Source organism: Penicillium rubens (genome assembly GCF_028828025.1).
Source record: "Penicillium rubens strain IBT 27055 chromosome Unknown utg000001l_segment0_segment0, whole genome shotgun sequence".
NCBI classification, from domain to species: domain Eukaryota; kingdom Fungi; phylum Ascomycota; class Eurotiomycetes; order Eurotiales; family Aspergillaceae; genus Penicillium; species Penicillium rubens.
The window spans coordinates 602,981-630,037 of record NW_026890599.1 but is presented as its reverse complement, the minus strand read 5'-3'; the positions used below and the strand labels follow the sequence as shown (position 1 = coordinate 630,037).

The 27,057-nt window shown below is 49.5% G+C and overlaps 12 protein-coding genes across 12 annotated transcripts; 5 read left to right on the top strand and 7 right to left on the bottom strand.

The window, feature by feature from the left end:
- Nucleotides 1–345: 345 nt before the first annotated feature.
- N7525_000266 (uncharacterized protein) lies at nt 346–2,567 on the bottom strand (the record flags this gene model as incomplete). Its single annotated transcript, XM_002558644.2, has 3 exons — nt 346–732; nt 802–2,457; nt 2,508–2,567. The coding sequence occupies 3 exons, from the start codon at nt 2,565–2,567 to the stop codon at nt 346–348; spliced, it is 2,103 nt and encodes a 700-aa protein (XP_002558690.2).
- A 620-nt stretch (nt 2,568–3,187) lies between these two features.
- N7525_000265 (EI24 domain-containing protein) lies at nt 3,188–4,088 on the bottom strand (the record flags this gene model as incomplete). The annotated part of the gene is made up of 3 exons (XM_002558645.1): nt 3,188–3,362; nt 3,414–3,991; nt 4,038–4,088. The coding sequence occupies 3 exons, from the start codon at nt 4,086–4,088 to the stop codon at nt 3,188–3,190; spliced, it is 804 nt and encodes a 267-aa protein (XP_002558691.1).
- A 405-nt stretch (nt 4,089–4,493) lies between these two features.
- N7525_000264 (haloacid dehalogenase, type II) lies at nt 4,494–5,261 on the bottom strand (the record flags this gene model as incomplete). Its single annotated transcript, XM_061211518.1, has 2 exons — nt 4,494–5,047; nt 5,072–5,261. 2 exons carry the CDS (start codon nt 5,259–5,261, stop codon nt 4,494–4,496), a joined length of 744 nt encoding a protein of 247 aa, XP_061070744.1.
- A 160-nt stretch (nt 5,262–5,421) lies between these two features.
- On the top strand, nt 5,422–7,288 carry N7525_000263 (HNH endonuclease; the record flags this gene model as incomplete). The annotated part of the gene is made up of 4 exons (XM_002558647.2): nt 5,422–5,607; nt 5,718–6,262; nt 6,615–6,712; nt 7,086–7,288. The coding sequence occupies 4 exons, from the start codon at nt 5,422–5,424 to the stop codon at nt 7,286–7,288; spliced, it is 1,032 nt and encodes a 343-aa protein (XP_002558693.2).
- A 36-nt stretch (nt 7,289–7,324) lies between these two features.
- On the top strand, nt 7,325–7,936 carry N7525_000262 (uncharacterized protein; the record flags this gene model as incomplete). The annotated part of the gene is made up of 1 exon (XM_061211517.1): nt 7,325–7,936. One exon carries the CDS (start codon nt 7,325–7,327, stop codon nt 7,934–7,936), a length of 612 nt encoding a protein of 203 aa, XP_061070743.1.
- A 1,464-nt stretch (nt 7,937–9,400) lies between these two features.
- Nucleotides 9,401–11,756, bottom strand: N7525_000261 (neutral/alkaline ceramidase; the record flags this gene model as incomplete). The annotated part of the gene is made up of 2 exons (XM_002558649.1): nt 9,401–11,483; nt 11,545–11,756. 2 exons carry the CDS (start codon nt 11,754–11,756, stop codon nt 9,401–9,403), a joined length of 2,295 nt encoding a protein of 764 aa, XP_002558695.1.
- Nucleotides 11,757–12,587: 831 nt separating this feature from the next.
- On the top strand, nt 12,588–13,295 carry N7525_000260 (pre-mRNA-splicing factor SPF27 family protein; the record flags this gene model as incomplete). The annotated part of the gene is made up of 2 exons (XM_002558650.1): nt 12,588–12,624; nt 12,682–13,295. 2 exons carry the CDS (start codon nt 12,588–12,590, stop codon nt 13,293–13,295), a joined length of 651 nt encoding a protein of 216 aa, XP_002558696.1.
- A 743-nt stretch (nt 13,296–14,038) lies between these two features.
- On the bottom strand, nt 14,039–15,495 carry N7525_000259 (putative 3-beta hydroxysteroid dehydrogenase/isomerase family protein; the record flags this gene model as incomplete). The annotated part of the gene is made up of 2 exons (XM_002558651.1): nt 14,039–15,210; nt 15,267–15,495. 2 exons carry the CDS (start codon nt 15,493–15,495, stop codon nt 14,039–14,041), a joined length of 1,401 nt encoding a protein of 466 aa, XP_002558697.1.
- Nucleotides 15,496–17,019: 1,524 nt separating this feature from the next.
- On the top strand, nt 17,020–18,917 carry N7525_000258 (MFS transporter; the record flags this gene model as incomplete). Its single annotated transcript, XM_002558652.1, has 4 exons — nt 17,020–17,351; nt 17,410–17,786; nt 17,848–18,124; nt 18,188–18,917. The coding sequence occupies 4 exons, from the start codon at nt 17,020–17,022 to the stop codon at nt 18,915–18,917; spliced, it is 1,716 nt and encodes a 571-aa protein (XP_002558698.1).
- A 178-nt stretch (nt 18,918–19,095) lies between these two features.
- On the bottom strand, nt 19,096–19,646 carry N7525_000257 (nuclear telomere cap complex subunit Ten1; the record flags this gene model as incomplete). Its single annotated transcript, XM_061211516.1, has 2 exons — nt 19,096–19,483; nt 19,561–19,646. 2 exons carry the CDS (start codon nt 19,644–19,646, stop codon nt 19,096–19,098), a joined length of 474 nt encoding a protein of 157 aa, XP_061070742.1.
- A 470-nt stretch (nt 19,647–20,116) lies between these two features.
- N7525_000256 (ESCRT-III subunit protein SNF7) lies at nt 20,117–21,020 on the top strand (the record flags this gene model as incomplete). Its single annotated transcript, XM_002558653.1, has 4 exons — nt 20,117–20,291; nt 20,388–20,592; nt 20,675–20,883; nt 20,941–21,020. The coding sequence occupies 4 exons, from the start codon at nt 20,117–20,119 to the stop codon at nt 21,018–21,020; spliced, it is 669 nt and encodes a 222-aa protein (XP_002558699.1).
- A 2,642-nt stretch (nt 21,021–23,662) lies between these two features.
- On the bottom strand, nt 23,663–25,633 carry N7525_000255 (chromatin structure-remodeling complex subunit RSC7; the record flags this gene model as incomplete). Its single annotated transcript, XM_061211515.1, has 3 exons — nt 23,663–24,275; nt 24,336–25,476; nt 25,585–25,633. 3 exons carry the CDS (start codon nt 25,631–25,633, stop codon nt 23,663–23,665), a joined length of 1,803 nt encoding a protein of 600 aa, XP_061070741.1.
- Between the last annotated feature and the right edge of the window lie 1,424 nt (nt 25,634–27,057).

Below are 27,057 nucleotides of genomic sequence, written 5' to 3'. Positions count from 1 at the left end.
GGGGGTGCTGCTGTCGCAGCATATGTGTAAATGCTCAAATATCATGGCCGAATGGTCACATTGTTATTCATTTGTTTTCTATAGAACAAGAATACTGATAATAGGACTTTAACATGCTGGGACTGTAACGGCCGCTTTGCTTGACTCGTGAGCTGACTCAAGATGAACGAGAGATGCTATATTTGAAGTATACAAAATCCAAATCCTTTGATGTGTTAAGATTTCGATGATGAAATATATAATATCCGTCCATGACCCAGCGCGCTAGAAGCCCCCTCGCCTTCCCATCCCAGATAATGCACACGAATTGTTAGGGGAAAGAACAAGATCAAGATGCTCGAAACACTACAGCTGATGCAAAACACCACCGGCTTCCGCAAACTTCTGCTGGTACTCCTTCAAACTCGCCCACTGGCTCAATTCTTCTTGATCCCGCTCATAATCACTCAGATAGCTCATAGCGCGGCCGTTCATCTGCGGACTGACTCCGTCGGCAGAATTGGCTGCATCACCCATGGCAGAATGGCATTCTAGTCGGACAAGCGTCTCGATGAATGCGTGCAGGTAGGACTCCGCCTCTGCGGCGGTGAGGATGTGGAGGCCTGGCGGCGCGGTCGTTGGTGATGGTGATGGTGCGGCAGCAGTTGTGAGGTTTGGGATTTCGGTGTTGGATTGATTTGGTTTGTGGGAGAGGCTGAGGAGGGTGGATGCTACTTGGCGGATTTTATTGGTCTGTAAACAGGGTCCTATCGTTAGTTTGATTTTATGACAGGGTGTGATGTTTTGAGTAAGGGAACGTACAATGCTGGCACCGTTCGGCTCCATGTTCACTTCGTTCACTGTTCGTAATAACACGAAAAGGTCTTTGATGACCAGTTTGCGCTCTTCAGCCATCATGCGGCCAATATAGTCCGTTTCAGCATGGGGTTGGGCTTGGGTACTGGTTTCCGACGAAGCTGTACCAGTCGGAGTGGCACTCGCACTTGCACCTGGTACTGAATCGGGCCTTCCTTCCATTTTGATATGTGGCGTGGTGCTGCCCGGGGCCGTGAATTTAGGTGACTTTCCGTACTTTGAAAATGTCTCGAAAAGGCTCCAGTACTTCTCGACCAGAAAGGACCTGTTGCATAGCTGACTAGCATAGATATTGGCTTTCTGGATCTCATACTGTATAGCACGTCGTTCTTGGTGGATATGATCATTCGAGTAACTGAAAATTGTATCGTCTTCGCCAAGACCTGACAACCCCGCTGGGGATACGTGTTTCGGATGGTGTAGAGACAACTCGGCGGGAACATCGATTAGTGCAGATTTGGCTCGCTTGAGACAGTCCCAAATGCAGTTGCGCTGATGCTCCCAATCAAATATTTGACCGCTGCCAAACGCTATTTCCCAAGCTAGCAGTGCGGTATATGAGCTGTAGACGCGGACATTTGCGTTGAACCCGACTAGCCGTGAAACTCGGTCGGATGGCTGCGGCTCAACATGTGTTGAGAACAAAAATTCGTCATCGATCTCCAGCGGGAGTGGTGGATATCGGTCCGTTGGCGTTTCTGGAGGAACATGAACCTTGATATCTGAAGAGCCCATCTGGTGTAATGTCTGATATCCGACAAAGGTGACATAAAACAGACGCCGACCGAGCTCTTGGGTGATGAGGTCCACGCCTCGGCTTTCAGTGAAATTATGTGCTGGTGAATCCAGCACCGTTACCGAGGCGGGTGACAGTGGGCTGAGGGGTCCTAATGTCGAGGACGGGCGATTGGTGGTGGTCGGAGACCGGCATAAATCATAAACTTGCAGCATGGCTCGGCATTCTGACAGGTACACACGGCATCGGCGCATGTTATAAATATACCCGGCACATATAGCAAGGAAATAGCTGATCGCCGCATCGTAGACTGTGGCGTCGCGATCAAGATATCCGGTCCCGCGGGCTTGGATCGCAACGTCAAGGCACCGCTTTACGAGAGCTATAGAATTGGGGAAAGCGGTGCGCTCAGCTTCAGTGTTGAGTCGGAGTTTAGGTCGCCGAGGGAAGGAAGCCACTAGCAGTCCAATCATTGACGCCAAAAGTGCCAAAAATGTGTGGTTGGTTACATCTTCCCGGCGCTCAAAGGCTGCTCGAAAAGAAGGCTCATGTGGAATTGGCACCAAAGGATGGATGTAAGTGAAAAAGTCATCAAGCAACATCTGCATCGTGTGCAAAGAACAAATCGATTCTACCGAAAGGGAGACCGATGCACATTGAGGGTTGGTGAGTGGCGTTGCCAGGGGAGTCGCTGCCGACGGATAGTCTGCAGGGCTCAGCGACGCTGTATCTTCAGGTTCCCGCTTTTGTTTTTTGAAAGCCTCTGCATGGCGGTTAGGAGGCCCGCGGCGTCTGCTTGGTCTTTCATAGGTGCAGGGAATATCCAAGCTAGCGCACGACCGACAAGGTGGCCCACCGGTATCACACTTGCATGGAAATTAGTATTTTCCCGCATATCATGACAAAAAAACCATACCTTCACTTTCCGAATACTACAGGCATCGCAGGCCTTGCGCAGCCTTGTTTTAAGGTCCATCGATGAGCAAATTGCCGAGATGACCACGCCTCGGACCGTCAGGTCATGTTTAATCGGCCCAAAGACAGTCAGTACATCCGGACTCCAGGGTGACTATCAACCGGAAGAATGCCGAAATCCGAGTCCCGAAAGTCGGAATGGGCCAGGAACTTTAAAGCTGAAGCTCTGGAAGCTCTGGAAATCTCGGGAAAGGTTCGAAGTCCGGGGGGGTCACACTTCCGGATTGCTAAGCGGGTCAAACCCTCGAGGGCTTTTAGGAAGTCTGGGGTACTTGAACTCTGTCGAGACAACTATGGAAAAAGAAAAAAAAAGAAGGTACCTATGATATTTTGCTCTCAAGGGGTGATTCCGAGGATTATAATGTGAATACCTTCGTAAAAGAAAAAAATACGTCTCGGACAGTGGTGCAGTCACGTGCCGCTCGTAATTAAGAAGAGGGCGTTTCCTTTACATTAATTAATCAGGCAGAGGGAATTACGATTAGATTTGACAAGAATCATTGGAGATGATCGTCTCGTCCCTGCTGGCACAGACCAAGGGTGAAGCTGGAACCAGAAATGGGAAATTAGATGCAATTTGGAGTAACCGTGGTCATCCGAAAGAGATAAATCGTTCACAGGTCATGGCATAATATCGTCACGGTATTGCTCACCCAGTCGACTAGACTGCTGGTTGATAGCTCGTCGCTTGCGTTCGATATCCGTCACCCAAAGTGCCGACCCAGCAGCCGTGGTCATCAAAAATAGCATAGAAAAAGGAGGAATCAGTTGAAGGATCAGAGCCACCGTCCCAAAGCTAGTGTGTGCGTTAGATCGCATATCAACAAATAAAACGAACATGACTTACGTAGTGTACTGCAGCTGACGCCGACTAATACTTTCCTTTCTCTGCTGCTTGGTCATGTCCAGCAGATGGAAGTAACGCCAATGATGGAAGGGACCGGCACGATAGCCAGTCAAAAGTAGGAACATAGGAGTTCCGGCCACCGGAATAAAGATAAGCGGAAGCAAAATGATAAACTCAACGATCTGCCGCAACGAGAATGGAGAATACACGGCACTAGTGGTCGGTGTGCCGAGACGCTTGGCCGGGTTGCCGGGCTCGGGATAAATGACTCGCGAAGTGGTAACAAGTTCCTCCTGGCCCTCATTCACCAACACTGCATCAAATATATCCACGAGAGTCTCATCGACAAAGAATGCCTCGAAGAGTGCGGCAACAATCGCAGCTCCTTCACCAAGCACGAGGAATGCGCCGCTCACCCATGCTGAGCTGCCCTGGAAGATAGCAAGAAAGGCAACCTGGGGCAGATATGTGAAAAAGAAGAGGATGAAGTATATGAAGGATGAGAGGAGGACGATGGGGACAAGGCGGGCCTTAAAGAGAGGCCATAGGAACCGATTCGACGCAAAATAGTAGATTCCCTATTTAGGTTAGTCCTGGAGCTTTGGAAAGCACATTATAACATACCCAAAAGGGATACAGCCAAGCCGCTCGGCTGGGATCCAGGAGTCGCGACATGGCGTGCAGGTTCACAGCTTCAAAGAATCTTTGCCAACGGCGATGGACAAGTTCGAAAGCAGGCAGCACTTTATCGATAAGCTCTCACGTGATCCAGTGGGCGGATCCATCCATCCATATCAGTCGGGATGACTAAGCTAGTACTATTTCACCCAGAATTTTTTCGCCGAGCGCCCTTTTCCTTTTCTTCTTCACATAAACTGAATTCCTCCCTATTCACTCTGAACTTTTGTTACAATCACTGTTCCGGAGGGGAAATGGGAGGAAAGACCAAATCCGCTGGCTTACCCCAAACTCTTCTACTCAAGTGTGGAGCGTTTGGAATATATTCAGCTGTACATTTCTCTTCAAGCCTCTCTTGGTGTTTGGAACCTCAATTCGAAGTTCAATGGTAGATGCCCTGGATTAAATCTGATGGCGATTAATCTCTTTCACAATATGCTTCAGATCGTGTACAATGGCCGTCGGCTGTAGATCTGGAGCCACGGCATCCTTCCATCCTGCACCAACACGGTCAACCCATATAGCTTGCATGCCTGTAGCGCGCGCCCCGACAATGTCGAAAGGGTTGCCGCTGATCAGCCAAAGTTTGCTCATCTGCAATGGGTCTTGGCCTGTCTGCTTCGCTAGGTGCTCGTAGCTTGCCTTTGATGGCTTATATTGCTGGACTTCGTCTACGGTGACGATATCTTGGAAGACACTCGCGTGCGGGGAAAGGTCCTTGGACCGCAACACCGAGTTGGATAACATAGTTTTTGTCCCGTTGGAGAATATCACAGCTTGGATGCTTGGGTCTGCAGCTATCTGGGCCAAGGCTGGATTCACATCAGAGAATGTAGAGAGATCGTTGTAAGCTTGCATCAAGTGTTCGATATGGTCGTCGCTCAGCTGTTCGTTGTTGTCGGCCAGCGCGTGCAACAAAGAATTCCGTGTGACTTTAGAGAAGTCTTCATAGCGGCCTTTTAACCGTTAATACTTTGAACGTGAAGATTGGAAGTGTGGCTTGCCCATGCTGTTCAATCTCCATGTGTACTCCAGTTGATACCGCCTCCAGAGTGCGGAGATCGACTGCGCCTTGGCATTGTCACAACGTTTCTCTAGTTGTTTGGCGATCGACTCAGTTGAGAGTAGAGTGCCGTATAAATCAAAAGCGACAACTGTCTTGGCTGTCATAATGTTTCATAAATCTCGAGGTCAAAGGCAACAAAGTTGGAAGGGAAAATGGGCTTGAAGAATGATGTCAATCTGCCGTGGGCAAAACGGGCTTGACTCATCCGACATTTCCTCCCGACTAAGCTGTAGGGCCAAAGCTTTTCTCTCTCACCAAGTCTCAATGACGTCCGGTGAGAACTATGCTGTGTTCCGGGAATGTTTGTCTAATGCCATCGTGGCCCGCTCCGAGGAAAAGCCAACGCGACGGAAGCCAAAAGTCAAGCGCGCCGAGCGCAAAGATGTAAAAACAGCGACAACATTTTCAACCAGGAGAGCAGACCCGGAAGAGCTGGCCGAATTCGTTGATGTACATGCACCCGGCCAGTTCAGCCCAGCGCAAAGCAACCAGCCCTCAGGCCCAACAAAACCTACACACCACAGCCAACAACTAACGAGACCCAAAGCTAACAGCCCCAGTTCCTAGCCTCAGAAACTTTCGCCATTTTCCCAACTCCCCTCCAAACTCTAAGCTACGCAGCCATCCAGCACGACCCGAGTCTATCAGCCCTCTACATTCCCCCAGACACCGACACACCTCTCCCACGCGCCACGCTCGAAACCATATTCTCCCCAATCCCAGTTAGCGTAACCGACTCGCTGCTCGTGTACGGCATAATCCCCGACAGAGCGGACCTGGTGGACTTTCTCGCCCCCGTGCTGACAGAATACATCTCGAGCGTGACGACTGGCCCGCCGGCATGGGCGAGCACGCGCGCGGACGCGTGCGAGATCTGCGAGCGTGACTGGATCCCGCTATCGTATCACCATTTGATTCCGCGCGGGGTACATGCGAAGGTCATTAAGAAGGGGTGGCATGATGAGTGGATGTTGAATAGTGTGGCGTGGCTTTGTCGCGCTTGTCATAGCTTTGTGCATCGCATGGCAAGTAATGAGGAGCTGGCTAGGGAGTGGTTTACTGTTGAGAGGATTTGTGAGAGGGAGGATGTGCAGGACTGGGCTAAGTGGGTTGGGAGGGTTAGATGGAAGGCGAGGTAGGGGTGGTTGAGATCTATATGAGTCTAAATTGGCAATGATTCTCGAGGTTTGTGTTGGCTATACAATAGCAAAAGCTAAGAAATGTACACATGTACATCGCGAAGGGACTGGTAGGGGTTAAAACTTGTTGCTTCATGGCTCAGCCTCAATATAGCTTCCTAGTATTAACTTGTAGTTACAAGAACGTTTCATATGGTTAGAAAAACAGAGAGAATAGTCTGCAAAATATGAAAGAAAGAAATACTCACGAAAGAAAGCCTCCATGCATGATTAAAATGATAAAATGACCCAAATCTTACATTTAACCCCGAGTAACAGTGGCAGTAACAGTCTCAGTAATGCGATCTGTCACCGTCTTTGTCTCGGTCTCAGTTTCAGTGATCGTGACGAAGCCAGGCGGCGTAACCGGAATCACGGTAAGTATGCCTTGGCCTTGTTTGGAAGTTGGGGTAGCGATATTGGCGTCCACAGCAGATGTGGGATCTGCTGGATGTGTGGTTTCCGCTGCTGTAGCAGTCGACCCATAGGAGGTCACCAGAAGTGTTTTTGTGGAAGTGACGTGGACTGTTACAACCGGAGCAGTCTCACTCAGGGAGGGCAACAATGGAGCAGATGGCGATGTTGTCGAGTAAACGGTCACTGGAACAACACTTGTGGAAGTGACACGGACTGTCACTATAGAAGCAGCTTCACTTGAGGGCGGCAACAACGAAGACGCAGGTGGTGATGTAGCCGGATAAACAGTCAAAGGAACAACACTCGTGGAGGTGACGTGAGCTGTCACCACAGGAGCAATCTCACTAGAGGAGGACAACAACAAGGAGGAAGAAGAAAGTGATTGTGTTGCCGAGTTTATGGTCGTGAGGACAATCGGCGCTGCATTCACACTCGGAGCGCTCCCGGTCGAGGACGACAAGGCTGAATACGAAGAAGCAGATGATGATGATGATGATGATGATGATGATGATGATGATGATGATGATGATGGGTAAACAGTCACACGAACGACCGACGTTGCAGTGGAATGGATGGTCACAAACATCAAAGATGTAGTTGTTGGTTCAACGGACGGTTTTACCGTTGGCTTTGCTGATGACACCGGTGAGTTGTTCACACTGGGTGTGTGGTGGATGACGCTTGTCGAGAAGGGCTTTGGTGCTCCTTTGGTCACATATACGATCACAGGCTCGGTTACGGTCACAACTGGCTTGGAGCTTGACGTGGAAATCTGCTGTAGTGATGTAGATTGTGCCTGCGTAGCCTTTGCTGGCTGGATAGGATTGGAGGTTGGAATAACCGGTGTGGACGTGGAAGAACTGCTGCTACTTGCTCCTCCAAGGGGTGCAATAGCTCCAACAGCTATACTGCTACTTGTGGGCACTGTAGGCACCGGTGTTGTCGTTGGCTGTGTGCTCGTAGAGGTTGAGACCGACGGTGTGGCTGTCGTAGCTTTGATGCTGGTTGCTCCACCTGGTAGCGAATCCGACGGAGATTGGGCTGAACTCGGTATCACCAAGGAGCCGAGGGAAGATGTTGAGCCTGGAACATGGACAGGTAATGAACTAGTTATGGGCGATGAATGCAGCACTCCCGGGGTTGTGGATGAGGATATGGATAGCCGAGTCGTAGTGGATGCATGAGAGATGGTGGTCGACTTTTTGGTTGTAGCTTGCTCCTGAGTTGTAGTTGGTTCTGGAGTTGCAGTTGGCTCCGGCGTAGTAGTTGGCTCTGGAGTTGCAGTTGGCTCTGGAGTTGCAGTTGGCTCTGGAGTTGTAGTTGGCTCCGGCGTAGTAGTTGGCTCTGGAGTTGCAGTTGGCTCTGGAGTTGTAGTTGGCTCTGGCGTTGTAGTTGGCTCTGGAGTTGTAGTTGGCTCTGGGGTTGCAGTTGGCTCTGGAGTTGCAGTTGGCTCCGGCGTTGTAGTTGGCTCTGGAGTTGTAGTTGGCTCTGGAGTTGCAGTTGGCTCCGGCGTTGTAGTTGGCTCCGGCGTTGCAGTTGGCTCCGGCGTTGTAGTTGGCTTCGGAAAGATGGTTAGCTTGGTTGGCTTAATAGTCTAGAGAAGGGTAAGGTACTATTGGCTCCACGGGCGTAAACGGTAGCTGCGTAGGTGCCGCCACAGGTGTGATCGCAGTGATACCGCCAGGTTCACGCCGTTCGATATCAGGCAATAAGGGAAGAGAAGTCGGCTCAGGTGACTCCAATGACGGAGACAGCCAGCGAAAGATCGGACCAGCCGAAGCCATCCATGGCAAAAGAAGGAACAAAAAGAACTGAAAGCGAAGCATCCTGATTTAGAAACGAGAGTGTTGGAAGTGATCGCTGACGACTTCGACAAAATGGGACAGTAAAGAAAATTGGGTGCTCAGTCAAAGATATATTAGAGCACCTGAATAGGACAAACAAAATCACACGTAGAATTAAGCATGACCGAAGAAAATAAGTGATTAATAGGAATGAATACAAGACCTGGGAGGCGTCTTGATGGCTTGCAAATGAAAGAATGGCCGGATCACTAGGGACCTCAAAAACGAAGGGGAACAAAAGAATGGGACAAGATGAAGCAATCTGACTTTAACAGAACAGAAATTTTTCTTTCAGTCCCTCGCCATCGAGGCCTGGCTGGTATATCTGCACCTTGGGGTTTCATAAGGGGCCAAGATGGGTTTAGGGCTTCCTGTCAACCGCCCATTGTTCCGACCTTGGCAGCTTTTACATGGACAAAGTCCGAAATAATCCAGTGTCCCAAATGGAAGCGCCATTGCAAGGGGCTCTTTGTGGGACCGAATTTCATGCTAGAAATAGATCGCGCGACAAAGAGACGTTGCAGTAGGCGCCCAGCTCTGGTCGATGGCGCATGCTGATTGGCCACAGCTGCAGGCGCAGGACCACTTTATTATCACATTGAGGACTCCATGTTGACATATGGACCGGGTGGATTTCTAGACCCAGATGTCTGAGTCATTTGCGACATGTACGGGCGCGTAAGTCAAGATATAATTACTGTGGCCTGGTTGCTCCCCGTCGTATACTTTAGCAATTAGACTATTTGACACCATTCATTCAACCTGTCACCACTCCAAAAACCACTATATTATAGACTAGTCAGACTATGAAGTTTTCACTGTGAAAGTCCCACTAATACCCTCGAATGGCGAGATCTGGCCAAGAGGATTCTTTGAGTCTCCATAATAATGCATCCGATAGGTCCCAGCCTGCGGGGGGGACGTAGTGTCGATACTATAGTACTCATCCTCTATTTCCCATTCAATCGTCACCTCACTGTGGCCAAGAATTTCATTGGTCCGCTTCCATGTGAAGACCAAATTCCAGTCACGGTCATTACGCACAACCTCCCATGTGCCATAATCGTTTTTTCTTTCAACCGCAGCGTAGGTCGATTCGAGGTGCAGATTGTTGCGCGGATTGGCACCCACAAAGGTCGTCTTCACAATATCTCCGGGGCCATAGGGCCCACTCCCTGGGTTTGAAGTCACATTTCCAAAATGCTTGCCAATGGGCGCTCCATCATACACAACTCCTGCAATGAAGCTCAATGAACGGTTGGTGTTAATTGGTGGGCTGGGGCCGGGTTGAATGGCTGGAAGTTTGGCCACTTCTAACGAGCTTCCCAAATATGGCAAGTAAGTGAGGGTCAGATTGACATAGGCTGCCAATGTGTTTGGGCCGTAGAGAGTGGACCCGCCCTCGTAGCGCTGAGCGCCGTACTCTTCCTCTGTTGTCACGTAGTGAGCGTAACTGTTCGACGGAGCTCCGAGTACCACTAGAGGATCGGAAACAGAAAGGTAGTCCTTTGCTCCTTTTGCAATAGCCTCCTTCCAGCGTCGCCCAGACATCGTGGTAGCTTCGCTGGTGGATATAATGAGGAACAGCTGACCCACTCGCAAGACCTGGATGTCAATAATATCCGCGGCCCATGCATAAGGTTCAGTTAGAGTGCCGATATCCAATAGCACGTTCTTGGGACTTTGGCACTGTTGCTGCTCCTTACTGGGTTGGTGAATCACAGCACGCGCAATTTTCCACAGGGGGTTGCGTCCAGCTGGACCAGTAACATTCTGGGTAAAGTCAAAGGCACCAGGTCCGTCTGTAGTTCCAGCGGCAAAAGAGTACCCCAAAGCCGCAGGACAAGTCGTCAGTGTACTAGAGTTGAACGGAGATGGGAAAGTGTAGCCATTCATGTCTTGGTACACATGGAAAGACTTCACCGCTGAACCTCCAGTGATTTTGATGGGGGTGGTATCCATTTCTTCGTAAAGCTTCTTTGCTGCTGAGTACTGGCGGCGCCCAATCTCAAAGCAGCTCTTCGCTCCGTTGTCTTTCTCACGGAAGAAAGGACCTCGACCATGGCAATCCTCGTTTCTGCCACCGCAAGTGCTATCTTCGTATCGACACATCTCTTCGGAGCCATCTTCGCACCAAGCTCCCAGGATATTAGGGGATGTGTCCCCGACATTCGCTTGAGAGAATCCAATTACGGCATCGTCAGTGAACCTCGCATCGCCATCGACGCTGCGCTCGAAGAGGTAAGCTGCGACACCTTTGTTATCGCCACTGACCAGAGTGTTGTTGTTGTACATAGATGTGCCATGAACAGGGAACCATGTTAGGATAGCCGCTGTTTTGTTGTCAGATTCGCGGTCAAACCGAATGAGGGAGAGTGATTTTTCAACATTGGCAGAATAGCGCGCTCGTTCCTCGTCGGGGTTATGCTCGTAGGAAAAAGGACTGCGATTGATATTGGTGTCTTCCAGGTCGATGGATCCAAAAGAGAGCCGACCCGGCACCAAGTTCTCATGGGCACGGATAATTGATAGAATAGCGCCATCGACAATGGCTTGATAGCTTTGCTTGTCGAAGCCTAACGCCGGGATCTGAGGCAACAAGTAGTTCATCCACGCTCCAGGCCCGGAGTGCGAATGTGTCCCCGTCATTGCGACGTTGTGTTCGCCGTACCGTGCATACTTCCCGCCCAGCGCAGTGAGACCCTCCAGGACCCCATGTCGCACGGCCGTGTCACCCGTAAGTGTGTCGAGAACCAGGTACACAAAGGTTTCATCTGGCTTGTTTGGGTCTGCGAAGATGAAGGCACGAGAATACAATCTCTGCTTAAGACCCCCACCTAGTTGGTCCAAGCTAGCATAGCCAGCGAAGGCAATCTCCACAACGGGCCTAGTAATCATATTAGCCAATTTAGTACATGGATATGTCGAAATTTAATGCATAAACATACCCAGTCACGTCTGCCTTGCCTGCTCCGACCAAAAAGATATCATCAGCTGCCGCCGCGTTCGCTCTGCTTTTCCACTGATTGAAGTTTGAACTCAAGCCAGGCAAAGGCGACTGTGGCTGGCTATCGAGCTTGAATACCGCAATCAGCTGCAAAAACACCAGCACTGAAAGAGTCACCCCAGCAAAAGTAACGCCCATGCGAAAGTTAGTCATTATTGTGAGTGCTTGCCAATATGTCACAAGTGATATAGAGTTATTACATCTGCAGAAGAAAATCTGCTGAGTAACTGTAGCCCTTGAAAAGTCGAAATATCCCAGGGATATACGGGTTCTTATACAAGTGCACTAGTCGGGGATACAGTGGGCAGACGAATGAGCTACCTGCGAGTGCAGAAGATCATTGCCCAAGTACCCCCAAGGCTGGGAAAGATGCCGACCGTTAGGGTGCATGAAGTACTAGGTGACATTCGTCTAAGCGATGTACATGGGTCGTCCATTCCAAGGTTGAATTCCGCACACCCAAAAGGGAATAGACTTTTGCTGCCTCCCCGCACAATGAGATGTGCTCGTGTGATGACTGCACATGTGAGGACTGGATTGCCTCAACTTGTAGCCAGTCCGTGAGCTGGGAATTCGCCTTAGTACTCAGGTATCTCGCGTAAAAACAATCCAAAACAGATAGGATCATCGTTGCAGTTGGGAGAGCATTGTAGAGAACAATACCATTCGCCAGACATTTCCCCGGACTCCCAAGCCCTGGTTTTTGCTGCAGCAACATATGCATATCCCATGACTCGAATTATGCTTGAATGCATTCATATGTATCAATTACCCTACAAATCGGATACACTCTTCCTCTTGTTTGTTTCTCCCTCGGCGCATATAGGGCCGAGGTCACGTGGAGCTGGGTTAACACTAGCTGAGTCAGCGACGCTCACCTACAGGCCTCGCCGCCTTCCTCACCGCCTTCCTTCATGTAGCAATGGTTCTCAGATTAATCTACTGGTCTTCACCTTTGACATCCGTACAAGAACATCACTCAAAATGCCATTAATCAACGAATCTCATGACTCGCTGCCATGTATGTCCTCAGATTGGTAGAGACCTGCATTTAGAGCCCAATCACTAACCTTCTAAGATATCGACGCGGCGCCCACTGCGTCCGCGCAAGCGCGAGCGCAGCAACTCATCAACGCAGAGCTCTCCCCGGAGCACGCCTCCGCAATGCACCCTTGGATCCCGGAAGCGCCAGAACCCAAATTCTCTCAATTCATGCAACAAGAACTTGCGCGCAAAGCGCAAGGAGCGCCTCTCACAGGTGGAATCGATCTGTCCCGTTACGAAGCACCAGAGGCCCCGACTCGCACATCAGACACCGACTCGCCCGACCTAGACACATGGCGCCAGACTCTACAGAAAGCATATGCGTCAAGCTCGCATCTGTCCAAGCGCCACGAGAATCTTGCCCTGCTGGAAGAACATGGCAAGAACGCTTGGCTGATTGGTAATTCACAGCTTGAGGAGATACTCGGCTCTCTTGAGAAGGAGTTAGCAGAGACGAAGGAGGCTTCTGAGGAGGTGAACAAGCAGAGGAAAATCGCACAGGAGGCTAGCCAGGGTGAGCTAGTCAGTCTGGAGGAGACGTGGAAGCAACGTCTCGGGGCGATTCTTGATGTTGAGGTGGCATCTGAGCAGCTGCGCATGCAGCGTCTTGACTATATGCGTCAAGTGGCTCAGCAGCAGGCTCGCTAAGGGGGGACTTTCGTCTTGTCTGTGTACTATCTTTCTGAGAAATGGAAGCTTATCATTCTAGCGACCTTCCGCTGGCTGAGGGATTCGTGTTCTTGGTTGCACAGTCTGCTTGGTGAAACGCTTGCATGGTGGAGTGCCATGTGTACGACTTGGGGGAGGGGGATCGTTCCCATGCCCTTGTTCCTTCGTCCATGAACACTTTGGAAAGTGACCTATGGGTGTCGCTCTTGCTTTTGCACCGAGGACTTCCGTTCGCCCACATGGCTTATCAACACTCGGCTCTCGGCAGTGTCCCGAGCTAGTCGATCTCGAATTGCGACTGTCTATGGGGTCTATCAAACGTCATACCCAGCTCTAACAAAAGAAAAGCCTTTGCATCCAAATGGAGATTGAGGGATGATGAGACTTTGATATGGCCGGGCACTGCTGGCCAGCTTCGGCTATTCAAACCTTGGAAGTTGGAAGTTGCAGAAGATTCAATGAGTGATATCTCCTACCAGAGCCCTTTCCAAGATTCTCTTCAAATATGATTCCATTTCACGCCACACCTTGTTCCAAGTAGAACTGAACTCCTAAAATCAAGTACAGATTGAATTGCACGCCAAGTTATGTTCACACAAAATAACCCGGTGTCTGGTCTTACACTCATATCAAGTAGATCGTCAAATCCAAATCCTCCTCACAACACCCTCGGCGCAACCACATCAACACCAGCACCATCTTCCGACCTTCACAGGGCCCAACTACATATTCGTCCCAGCCTCAACCCCCTCCCTCTCAGCCTTCGTATTCCAATCCACAAGCCGCCGACACAGACCCTCGAGAGTGCTCAGAGGCGGGTTATACCCTAACCCACCCATCTCAGGCGCCAGCCTCGCGCGCGAATCATCAGCAAACACATGGACATTGATGATCGAAAATATCGACGGCTGAAGTTGCGCAATATCCCCCGACAACCTCGGCAGAAACCAAGAGAGATATTTATACTGTAAGAAAGTATACAGCTCAATAAAATACGCCATAACCAACAACGGCAAGGGCTGCACTTCGGGAAACGCAAGCGGCGTTCTAGACAACGTCGTGAGTAGCGTGTACAGATCCTCAAACGCAATCGCCGGATTAGGATCAGTAACGGTGAACGCCTGGCCACCTGTATTCGGGAGCTTCGAACCAGGCTCGCTCTGCTGGATCAAACGCTGTTCGTACAAGAGGTGCGCGATCGAGACGTTTTCAGCGTGTACGAAACTCTGCAGGATCGGACGAGCCCAGGTCGGACTACCTCCGTTCTGGAGATAAACACCCGTAATGATATTGTTGGCTTGGCCGCCTGTGCCATACACGCCGTTTGTGGGGCGGATACAGCCGGTGCGGAAATTTATTGCTGGGTCATCTGCTTCCCGGACGAGGCGCTCTGCTTCGGTTTTGGTTACGGCGTAGTTGCCGAAGAATTGGTCGTGGGATTCGGGCAGTTTGGTGCTGTCGCTCACTACTTGGACTACGCGCTTGGGCTGGGTCGCCCACGGCGCGATCCAGAAGGTTGGCTGGTGTAGGGCGATGGAGCCTGAGGATGTCCAGATGAAGGCTGTGGCGCCGGCGGCTCTTGCTGCGTTCAGGACGTTCCGTGTGCCGTCGATGTTGACTTTGCTGCTGAGCGGTAGGAAGCTCTTGAGTCGGTCCTGGGGTCGTATTATGGCTGCGGTGTGGTAGACTGTTAGGGGGAGGTTGGTGACATTGGCAACCCATGGCTCTTCGAATGCTGTTGTTACTGCGAGCTCGTCGGTGATGTTGGTTTTGATCCAGCCCACGCCTTTGTTAATGACGTCCTGCTCTGGGGAGACTATATCTAAAATGCGAATGGCCTTGGGATCCTCGCCACGTGCGAGGAGATGTGAGACTATCCATGCGCCAACCAGACCTATAGTTTGGAGAATCAGTGCATAGATTCGAAGAGCCATCCGTATCTGTACTTACCATTTCCGCCTACGATCACATATCGTCGGGATTGTTTTGGTGGCAGGCTCTTAGTCACGTCAATAGGGGCTTTCATGCTCTTTTTATAGGCTGCTTCTATTTCTTCGACTGTCCAGCGATGAGGTGATAGTTTCCGCGCCTCTTCGGGGACTATTTTCATAGCAGAGTTAACATGCCACATATAGAGAGCACCCAGCCCAACCAGGCCGGCTGCTATAAGCCACGTCATGATAGTTGGACAGTTGCAGAAACTTCTTTCCAAGGTTGCAGTCTCACAGAGGGTTTTAAAGGAACGTTGCAAGGGAGTACAAACAAGTTGTTTGCCATAGGGCTGTTTGAAGGTCTAAATCTAAAGCAGCCTGTTTCAGATAGGATATTCAAACATGATCTGCTCAGATCCAGATTCATTCCAAGATCTCGGCAGGTCGCTTAGACCTTAGTTCGCTTCGGTTATGTTGAGACAAGCGGCCTGAGACCCCGTTGTAGCCACTGAGAGCGCCTCATTTGGAGCAAAGTCCGTTTGGCACTAAAGAGATTTAGTAAATCTACTCTATTTGGTTAGAAGTGTCGGCTATATAACCAAGGAATGTCTACATTGTATCCATGGATCTGATATTAAGGGATTTATAGATCAACATATGGTATGAGCATGTACATATTAGTACAACATACTGTACAAGTCGGAATCGGAATCTTCCGCAATGTTACCTAGTTATCTATGTACCTAGGTAGAAATATGTACTCCGTACTCCGTAACTCCGTAGTTGGGATTGAAATAGAAGCTCCATCTTATTTTCTTTTTGCTTTTATTCTTTTTTTTTTTTTTTTTTTTTTTTTCAACCGGCTTTTTCCCGGTCCCATTGTCGGCCCACTCTGATCTAAACGTCCCCTAAATTGGGTATCTCCGTGTATCTCAACTCCGTACTCCGTACTGTATTCCAAAGTTAAAGTATAATCAGATATGGTTTGGATGTGCTCCGTTGAAATGCCAATAGAAATACCACATATATTGCACCGGGCAGTATTCGGCAAACCGGCACACTACATAGGTAGAACCCACATGTGCACCCTTCCGGGCCTAATAGGCCGTGTGGAGACAAATTGGGTCGGAACACCCAAGTTCTGCCTTGGAGAGATACCACGCCATCTCTTTTCCCATGGGGAAATCCCATGCCAAAGGTCTGTACGATACAGAGCAAGTATGGGATATAAGGGGAAGCCACTACTCTGACCTATCTATACAATGTACACTCTACGCAGTAGGGAAATAAACTATCTGTTTTTGTTCGGCGCTATAGATCATCTTCTCGGCACAGCACCAACCCTGCAAGCCGTTCAAGCGCTACAAGCCCAGCTCTTCTTCGAATATGCCTATCACTGACTTTCGGCCCCACCTTCGAAAAATTCCCAGTTCCAAATGATAAGTGTCTTCAATTTATACCTTCTGTTCTAATCTATGTCAGTTTGAGGGCTTGCGGGTGATATTTAAAGCAATCTCGGCTTCGGGATCTCGGCCTACATTGGCATCATTTTCACCATATCTCAATAAAGAAATAGAGAACGAGACACTCTACTACTACAGCCTTATTTCGGGGCTGGAATCGGAAACCTAAGGGAGCCTTTACTCCTACGTCCCCTATTTTCTTCACTACAACCAATAACATTGGAGTAACCGGCTCATTTGATATCCGGTATACACCCAAATAGGCTCCCGGCCACTGTTTCATTGCCTAGAAGGCGATTCGTCCAGGGAATGGCAGCTCAACACTCCAATTCGGAGAGCCAAGAAAAATGGCCTCAGAACACTGAGACGGTGTCCCAGGACACAGACTCTATCGAGTCCGTGTCTACGGTAGAGACACAGACCGACCGCGATGCACTAGGAAAGACATTGACAGCTCGCGCCTCTCGGACCTCGCATATGTCTCTGTCGGAGCGTGTAACGACAATCGCAACCAATGCCACCGCTGACCCCGACTACGAGGTCGACTGGGATGGCGATGATGACCCTGAGAACCCCAAGAACTGGAATTTAAAGTATAAGTCCATGGGCATCGTGTTTCTATCATGGAATACTCTCATTGTGTAAGTATCTATCTTGAAGTTTTGAAGCACGGGGTTCTCTAGCTAACAAACCCGGAAGCGTGTTGTATTCAACTTCTTATACATCAGGTATTACATTAATGGCCGAGGAATTCGCCCAATCCGGGACTATCGTCACGCTTGGTTTGACCTTCTATCTATTTGGTCTTGCCATTGGGTCCATGTTCATGGCCCCGTTGAGCGAGGTCTACGGACGCAAACCTGTCTGTGTAATATGTCTTGCCGTGTTCACAGTCCTGATCATCCCCTGCGCGCTCGCGAAGTCCGTCACAGCACTGATCGTTGTTCGGTTTATCGCTGCTTTCTTTGGCAGTGTTATGATATCCACAGCGCCCGGTATGGTGGCTGATTTGGTAGACGATGAGCACCGCGCTCTGGCGATCTCTGTTTGGAGTATTGGGCCACTCAACGGACCAGGTTTGTTCTTCGCCTATTCTTCTTTTCCCGACACAATGAGTCCATTTCTAACGGGATATAGTCATCGGCCCTGTTATCGGAGGGTTCGTCACTCAATATCTTGGCTGGCGCTGGATGTGCTGGATCGCGCTCATTCTCTCCGCTATCGCTTTGGTCTTTGCTATCCTCCTCAAGGAAACCTACGCACCAACCATTCTCCAAAAGAAAGCAGCCAGACTCCGCAAGGAGACCGGCGAGTCCCGCTGGTGGAGTCGCTATGACCAAAAGGCGAGCCTTCCCGAAATCCTCAAGCTGAACCTCAGCCGGCCATTTGTAATGGCAGTCACCGAGCCAATTTGGTGAGTTTCTTGCACTTCTACATCCCACAGCAACTCACAGAACACGAAACTAACCCCCTTCAGCATTTTCTGGAACATCTACATCGCAATCATCTATGGCATCCTATACCTCTGCTTCGTAGCTTACCCAATTGTCTTCCGAGATATCCGCGGTTGGCAACTGGGCGTGTCTGGGCTCGCCTTCCTGGGTATCGGGATTGGCGTCCTCCTCACAATCGCCTGTGAACCCTTAATCCGGCGGCTAGTCAACAGCCACCCCAAAGACCCCGAGACGGGAAAACCACACCCAGAAGCAATGGTCGCGTTCGTCTGCATCTGCGCAACAATTATCCCAGTCGGTGAGCTCTGGTTCGCATGGACATGTTCCCCAGCCTCGATTCACTGGATCGTGCCCATACTCGCGGGTATCCCGTTCGGCGCGGGAAACACTGGTGTCTTCATCTATGCGTCCAACTACCTGACTCACAGCTACGGCATGTATGCTGCTTCTGCTTTGGCGGGTAATTCGGTTATTCGGAGTATCCTCGGTGGTGTCCTGCCTCTTGCTGGCTCTTCTATGTATGCCAGTCTGGGGCCGAATTGGGCCGGCACTCTGCTGGGGCTGTTGGAAGTTGTGATTGTGCCGATTCCGTTTGTGTTCTATAAGTATGGACATAAGATTCGTATGAAGAGTCCCCTCATTGTGCGCATGCAGGAGGAGAAGACGAAGCTGGAGGGCAAGCGGGCCAAGAGGCAGCTTCGGCTTCAGCAGGTGAATCAGGCGGATGAGAAGAAGGTGGAAGAGGCGGTTTAGGATTGCTTCTTGATGTTTTTTTTTGTCTGGTGTTCTGATTTACGTCTGATACCCCTCGCCTTGTATATAAGGTGCTCGAAAAGTAATTATATAGCAAAATGTCTAATGCGGAGACGCTCCATTAATGCGCGATTTCTTTGGGCTCCATGTGATCTTCTGCGCCACTACAGATGTTTCCTTAATGGGTGAACTGTATCATCCGCTCGACATGCTGAGAATTGCAAAGGATTCGCTCATACTCCCCGATGGAAATAGCTCCCGCCGGAAAGACCATGATTGCCTCGACATACACCGGACGAGGGGGGATCGCAGAAGGCCTCTGATTTGGCCGATTCGCGTCGCCGGGGGTCGAAGGAAATGAAGATTGCGGTGATAGTGGCGGCACCGGCTCCGACTCTCTAACATAGCCCACGACATTCAGCCATGTTCCTACGCACAATTCTTCGGCCGTCAGGTCCTCAAGGAGGGCATTGATGTCGACAGATACAGAGCTTGGAGCTGTCTTGCTGCGTGGATAGTTGTGTTCCAATATCAAATGGCCGGTAGTGATGGTATAATGTGTCACACTATGTGTACATAAGAACGCAAATCATCGTTAGTATTGGAAAGCCTCGACTTGTTCTCTGCTCTGGGCCAGACGCACCAGCCAAGAAAGCGGATCTTCGAGTCCGCCTGTAGAGATGAGAGATCGGAGAGGAACACGCGAGTCGTGGGGCGCGGCCCATTCATCTCTGCGCTAGTTGAAGAAAATGCTTGACATTGTAAAAAGTATGTAAATTGAAGAAAAGAATAAGAGGCAGATCAAAAGGTCACAAACACAACGGTCTTGTTGGCGCACGTGACTGGCCTTACCGTGTATGTCATAGGCTCAGCGAGGGGAAAGTCGGGCTCCCCTCCACTTTACATTCATCCAGAAATTACCCTTGGGAGCGCTCTCGACGAGTCCGTGTGCTCCAAACCCCTTGGTCATTCGGGCTTATTTCCCGCCTTTCTCTTACTTCGTCTGTCAGCTCACTGGCTTTGCCTGGAGCCTATTGCTCCACCTGACTTGCAGCAAAGAAAACAACCAATTTAGTCTTCCCTCTCACTCACCCCGGATTTTCGGCCGCTGGTCTCCTTTGGACATATTTCCTGACTACCGGGGCTTATCCTGCTTATTATTCCCTTCGATTTCCAGTTACACAGTTACCGACATCAGAATGTGGTCTTGGTTTGGCGGGGCCGCCGCTCAGAAGCGGAAGGATGCGCCCAAGAACGCTATCCTACAGTTGCGCGAGCAGTTGGATATGCTGCAGAAACGCGAGAGGCATCTCGAAACACAGATCTCGGAACAGGAGGCTATGGCGCGCAAGAACGTTAACTCAGATAAGAATGGTATGGTTGCGAATCTTGCATATTGTTGCTGGACATCTATTTGAGAGTTGCGTACGGTGGCTAACTATCTGTTCCTCTTGTTATCGTGTTGAATAGCCGCCAAAAACGCCCTCCGACGCAAAAAGGTCCACGAAAAGAATCTCGAGCAGACAACAGCTCAGATTATGCAACTCGAGCAGCAGATATACTCCATCGAAGCCGCGAATATCAACCACGAGACCTTGGCTGCAATGAAGCAGGCCGGCGCCGCTATGAAACAGATCCACGGTGGAATGAAGCTCGAGGATGTCGACAAGACGATGTACGTTGCTACCGACCCTTTCAGCCTTATCTCACCATATTGCCCTATCGTTATATATTACGGCCATACTGATAATTCGCAGGGAGGAACTCCAAGACCAGCATGCGCTCAGTGCCGAGATCGGAAGCGTCATTACCAGTTTCCCTATCGGCGAACAGCCGGACGAGGACGAGCTCGATGCCGAGTTGGGGAATCTGGAGCAGGAAGCTCTGGATGCAAAGATGCTCCACACCGGGCCCGTACCCGTGGGCAGTCAACTGGACCGGTTACCAGCTGCGGGGAATACAGATCGTAAGTCGGGACAGAGCAGATATCAAACGTATCGTTCACTAACCAACTTGTCTATAGTCAAACAGCCCGCCAAGGCACAAGAGGAAGACGACGAGGAAGCCGAGCTGGCAAAGCTGCGCGCGGAAATGGCCATGTGACAGCCTCTTACTTCCTACCACGCGACCAATGCATGCCTCATTCCCGTCGAAGTCTCACCCTTTGCTCTTTCTTGTTCTCTGTCTTACCCTCGCATGCATGACCCGGCCATTTTATAAGCAAGCCTTTTTCTCTTTTTGGTTCTAGGTGCATCAGCACCGGGAACCCTTCTTTATTACCACTTATCTCTCTTGTTGTTCTTCGCCATCCCCTCCATATGATCCGACACTGCCTAGGTATTTCTAAGAGTTCACGCCGGTCTGCCTTGTCTTGTCTTCTTGTCACTTTTTCTATCTGGCTCTTCCACTCCTCAACACCCTTTGTTAAGCCAACTCCCTCGATCTCTTGGTTCCATGTCTATTTTCGCTTCCCTTTTTCTGAAATGGAGTTTTAGATGACCTCGGTTTTCCTTTCGTCTATTTATTCGTGTAAGCTAAGTTATTAATTTCAAAATCCCACCTTGGGGTACGCTTCCACACAGAATCACAAGTTCATTCCAAGGTTTTGTTATACCTTTTAATATCTAAAAGTAAGATAACGCTAAAATGATAGCGGGAAATCCTACGACTAGAAGGCTCTATATGTAGGGCGAGATGCCTTGGAGAAAATATACCAACACATATTTAGGCTACTAGCATCTTAGATATAATGATATTAGAGGACGCCCGATCCTGGACGGGGGGCATGTAAATTTGAGATAGCTTTACATAGAACGACCTACTTCCCGAGGCAGATTACCTAGGTAAGCAGATTATGGAGTAGGTAGCATCTATGAATCTTCAGGCAAGCAAGGGCATGTGGGCATGTTTGACCTAACTCCTAACCTAATAACGTGATGTACGGCTGGCAGACGGAGCCATATTGGATGCGTTATATGCGAGCTACAGCTTCATATCTCGGGTTTTGTTGATGATCCAGAATCTTGCTATAGGCCTTGGTCTGCAAAATATACATCAACTCGGGCCTATGGCGCAGCGGTATGTTAACACCACTTCAAAGGTGTCTAATTCAATAACTAATAAATAATCCAGGTAGCGCGTGAGATTCCAGACCTCAAGGTCATCCGTTCAAATCGGGTTGGGCTCAACATTTCTTTTTTTGCTAATTCTTCATTCCTTCCCCAATGCCTTTTTTTAGGGGATTGCTAGATTGATTCCCCCCTGTCTGAAATTCCAGTAGTACCGCCTGTCAAAGTCTACATGTACTAAGAGTACTCCGTAGGCACCTACAATCTACATATAGGCACCCAATAAGATCAAGTCACTTTCGTCAGCACCATACCTTACACCGAGACCCAGCACCGAGATAGACACCGAGTCCCTCTAGGAAGTAGGAATCAGGCAGCGATGAAAAAAGGAATCTTTCAATTTTTTCACTATGTAAACTAAGGTGGACAGAATATTTGGCAGAATAGAAACAAGTAGTTAAGTGGCAGAATCTAGTGTCGCACTTAGTTAGGAAAGCGGTACTAAAATTTTCAGGCCGGGCAGTCAATGTAGCAGCCCCTTCTCTTAGTTTCAGTAGGTTTATTTCGCTAAGAACAGATATAATTCGGGCCTATGGCGCAGCGGTATGTTATCACCACTTCAAAGGTGTCAAATTCAATTACTAATAATAATCCAGGTAGCGCGTGAGATTCCAGACCTCAAGGTCATCCGTTCAAATCGGGTTGGGCTCAACATTTCCTTTTTTTGCCAATTCTCCATTCTTTTTTGGTTATGAGTACATATGTAGAGTCTTCAATAGTCTCAGTAGGTTTGTTTCGCAGCTAGTAAACCTTATGTGGGTTATGGTTATACTTAGGGTCGAGGTTAAGGGAGAACTTGATATTTCTAACTCCTTAACTATTAAAGTCGTTCACACTTACTATAACTATATATATCGGAAGATTTGAAGAGGGGTTAGTTATATTATGCATCTTATTAAATTGAAAGTAGTAGTTATAAATACCACTAGAAATGTAAGAACACTTATAGAAGAGTAAAGAAATAACCTATTTATTCTATCTTAAAATGCCCTATTCTTACTAGTAGTGTGATTCCACAACATGTATGCCAATATATGGTGGGAACACCTGCATAATATCACTGGAACAAAGTCAATCCACGGGTCCTGACTTTGTTATGGCGTAAATGTCAAAGCTGTGGCGGGCGTATCTCAATAGTAAGATCGTCGAAATCGGCTTTATATCCATTCTTTCCACGGCCTAACCTGTAGGTCATCAGTACACTAATACGGCCAGAAGATATGGAAGTGGCCATTTCCTTATGGCTGCTCCGCGAGGCTAGCAATGGTGTCATTGGTAAAAAAAAGTTGGTCCATTAGTACCTAGGTATGGAAAAATCCATTACTCGAAGCCAGTCATACAGATCCAGCGTTCGAAGATCGGAAAAGAAAAGAACCAGTCAATGGAGATAGGCAAAGATCTACTCATGGCATATGTCGTGAAAACAAAAGCAGACCCGGAAGCAGAAAGAAAAAAGAAAAAAAAAAAAAAAAAAAAAAAAAAAAAAAACTCCAGCGGCTTTTGCCTGCCATGTCCAGCCACCCAGCAGCCCATGCTAACCCATAAATTTCGCCGACGCGCATGAATCCCAAGAAGAGAAAAAGAAAAAAGAAAAGAAAAAGAAATCAACTGCAGGATTTACGGGTACCAAGCGTAGCTCTTGGTTGGCTGAGTACGCTCACCATCCTTGGTCTCACTAGTCCACTTAGACTTCCATTCAACCTCCTGTGCCGCAGCATCAACGAGAGCTTCCTTGCAGCCTGGCGGAAGCAACTCGAGGATCTCTGGAGTCATGAACTCGGGGTGTTCGGGATTGGCGACGCTGACCAGGCCGTTGGGGCCAATATCGTGCACATCACCATCAGGGCCCGGGATGCCCATGTTTGAATATGGCGGGGATTCATAGACGATGTCCTGGATGACGCAGCGGTCGTGGAGGTGAGCGGGAACAGGTGAAAAGGTAGTGGCAAGGCGTTCAGTGGCGGTCTCGCCAGTGGTAGCCTCATGGGATTCTTGGGTTTCGTGGGAGGTCTGGTTCTCATGGGCGGAAGGAGAACCTCCGTTGGAGAGGTTCAATAAATTCATGTTCGCCGTCAACTCAGTCGGAACGGATGCCGGAGCTGGGGAAACACGCTCCCATCGAGCGTGAGTTGGCTGCATGATCTTCGGGTGCTGCATAATATTGGTGTGGACATCGTACACACCACCCAGATTCTTACGGCGCATCTCGGCGAGCTTTGAGTTAAAGTTGCTATACTATGCATTAGTCGACATGTCCCAACGGGGTTATCGCTTTCAAATATAGACTCACCTTGCAGCCCGGGCATGCTCGAGCATCCAGTTGTCATCAGTAACCGGCACACGGCGTTTCTTGGTATCAACTGGCTTTCCACCAACAAGCGGGACCGCGGGCGCATTTGTGTGATAAACACTGCTTGCACCGTGCCAGGCGACGTATTGATTCCTGTTGTAAGTTTCTCCAGGTCCGGGCAATCTGTCTTCCGGAACGGCCAGCTCGCCTTCCACATCACCGCGCTCGCGAGCAGCAGCTTCGTCATAGTCGTCGGTGATCTTCTTACCACCAACAATGATTTTTGCGCCGAACTCGCGGAATACTGAGCGCGCCGTGACAACACCAATGGCTCGTCCCTTATAAGAGTGCGGGATGAGATCGCGTTCAATCAAATCACGCTTGGCGTCATCATCAATGATAATCTTGTACAGCATCTTGTGCTTCTGGAAGAACAAGTACGAGTCACGGAAGCCAATGCAGCGGGCCGGTTCAGTCGACAACATGTAGAGGCGGTCTCCGCGACCAAGAATCTTGAAGGTACGGACTCGATACTCACGACCGCCTTGTAGGTGGCCATTCTCGTCGACTTTGGTAGCACCGATTGGGTCGGGCGGAATCGACACTTCGTCGTTTATTACATCCATCATGTTTCCTTCCTTGTCAACAGGCACCTGGGTGAGATGGGAAGGGCCGCGGTTGCGTGCCCAGCGTCCACCGCTAGCAGCAGGACGACCACGGCGTCTTTTAACTGGAGTAGTGACTCGAAGTGGTTGCTCGCCGTCGGCTGGATTCCATTCAGGACGAGGGTACTTGGGTGGGCGACCAATGCGACGCTTGCCGCGAGGCGGAAGTGATGGGCGGCCAGGTCCGTAGGAGGGTGTGTTGTCTGTGTCGGCAAGAATTGAGTCTCCTGCGGGGGTCGCAGCAGCCAATTCTTCCTCTGGCTTGGGGGTGGCGGGTGTTTCGGTAGCCTCAACCTCTGCGCTTTCGGCTTCAGGTTCAGGTTCAAGTTCACGTTTAGATTCAGGTTCAGCCTCGAGTTCGACGTCCGGATCTTTTTCGGGGGAGTCTTCTTGTTCGGCTATGGGCGAGGAGGAATGAGAAGAAGGGACGTCGACCATCTCTTCATCAGACCCATCTGGAATTGAAGGTACATTTTCTAAAGCTGGTTAGTCGCAAACGCGTCTAAGGGGAGGGTGAAATTCAATGCATAGTAGGGGAAGGAGCGAATGTTGGCGGCACGGGCCAATACTTGGGATCAACTCACTTATCGACTTTGCAGCCGCCTGAGCGGCCGCTCTTAGCTTTCGTGGCATTTTGTCGATAGTTGGTCGATATGCTGGGGGAAGCGCAAATGGGGAGGAATGGCTGTTTTGCGAAGGGCCGAAGTTTTTCCGGACGCCCTACAATCTGCAAACGCGGCAAACACTAGACAGTGCAAACAAGGCAAACTGCGTATCGTCCTCGTGACGTAATATCCTCTTTCTTACAACGGAGCATTTCGGGCTGGCCGTTGTCGGCAAACATTCTACTTCTGACTGTTTTTCCATCCTTGTTCTTTTTCGATTCTAGACTCTCAACCGCCATTGCCGTCTCAAATTGCCCATGCTGAATTGATATCATAGGTTCCCCGCATGGGACAGCATCTCGGGCTTTGTGTTACCCCCTCGTTGGCCTGTACAGGAGTGCGTGGATTCAATATCCAAGATAAGTTCATCTATGGATCTACATGTTAACAGAACCCCGTAAGATACTCACCGGTCGTTTATCGCACCGTTCCCTCCCGAATAACCTTGCCATTATAGGGTGTCAATTGCATCCATCCAACAAAGAGACGACTGCATCGAAACGCATAGGTTAATTGCTTGTGTAACCACTGACCTCATTTTCTGCCTCTATTTGCAGCCAATCTCCAAAATCACATGCGAGAGATAGCTCCTGACTCAAACCCCCTAGGAGGCTTGAGCAAATCATGTCCCGGGTCAGTGGCAAAGTCGCTTAGGAACATGTTTCAATCACAGTAGCGAGTCACCGCTTCGGCCAGGTTGCTTACGGACAACATTTGAATTGGCTTTATAGCAGCGAGTTCGAATAGCATATTAAAGTCCATATCCTTTTTGTTTCTCGGCCCAGCGACCGAGGAAAACGTGAATGGTCAATATAAGAACGCCCTCGGAAATATATTTGTTCAGACCAAGTATAATTTCTGCAGACAGCTGGAAGCTTGAGGAAAATTAGGCTGAGCGGCTTTCAAAGGTGCTTACTCTGTTGCACGGAGTACGAGCCCGCGGATCATGTCCCAGTGCAGATGACCTACAAATTCAATCGAGACTCGGACTCGGTCTTGTACATAACGGAAAATGCACATTGAAATCATGCAGGTCTCGGCTGTACATCGATGTAGGTTGTATACCACAAAGGTTGTCGAGATGTCCAGTATGAACTGCACGGACTCGTTGTAAATGCAAATGAATACTGTCTATCACGGAAGTCCAGGGTACGATGAAATCAGATATCATCCTTGAACCGACATCCTGGATCTTTATTTCCATAGCATATCATTCGTCATACTACATAACCCAAGGGAGGTTGCGGAAGGTAAGCGTCGATCACCTCTTGATTCCCCCCACCTATTCGAGGCCATGGATACTATAATCTGAGGGACCAAAACGGAGATCGGCAAAGCTCTCTAGTGTTTCTTTTTCCTTCTACAATTTATTGCACAGTCACGGAAAGCTCA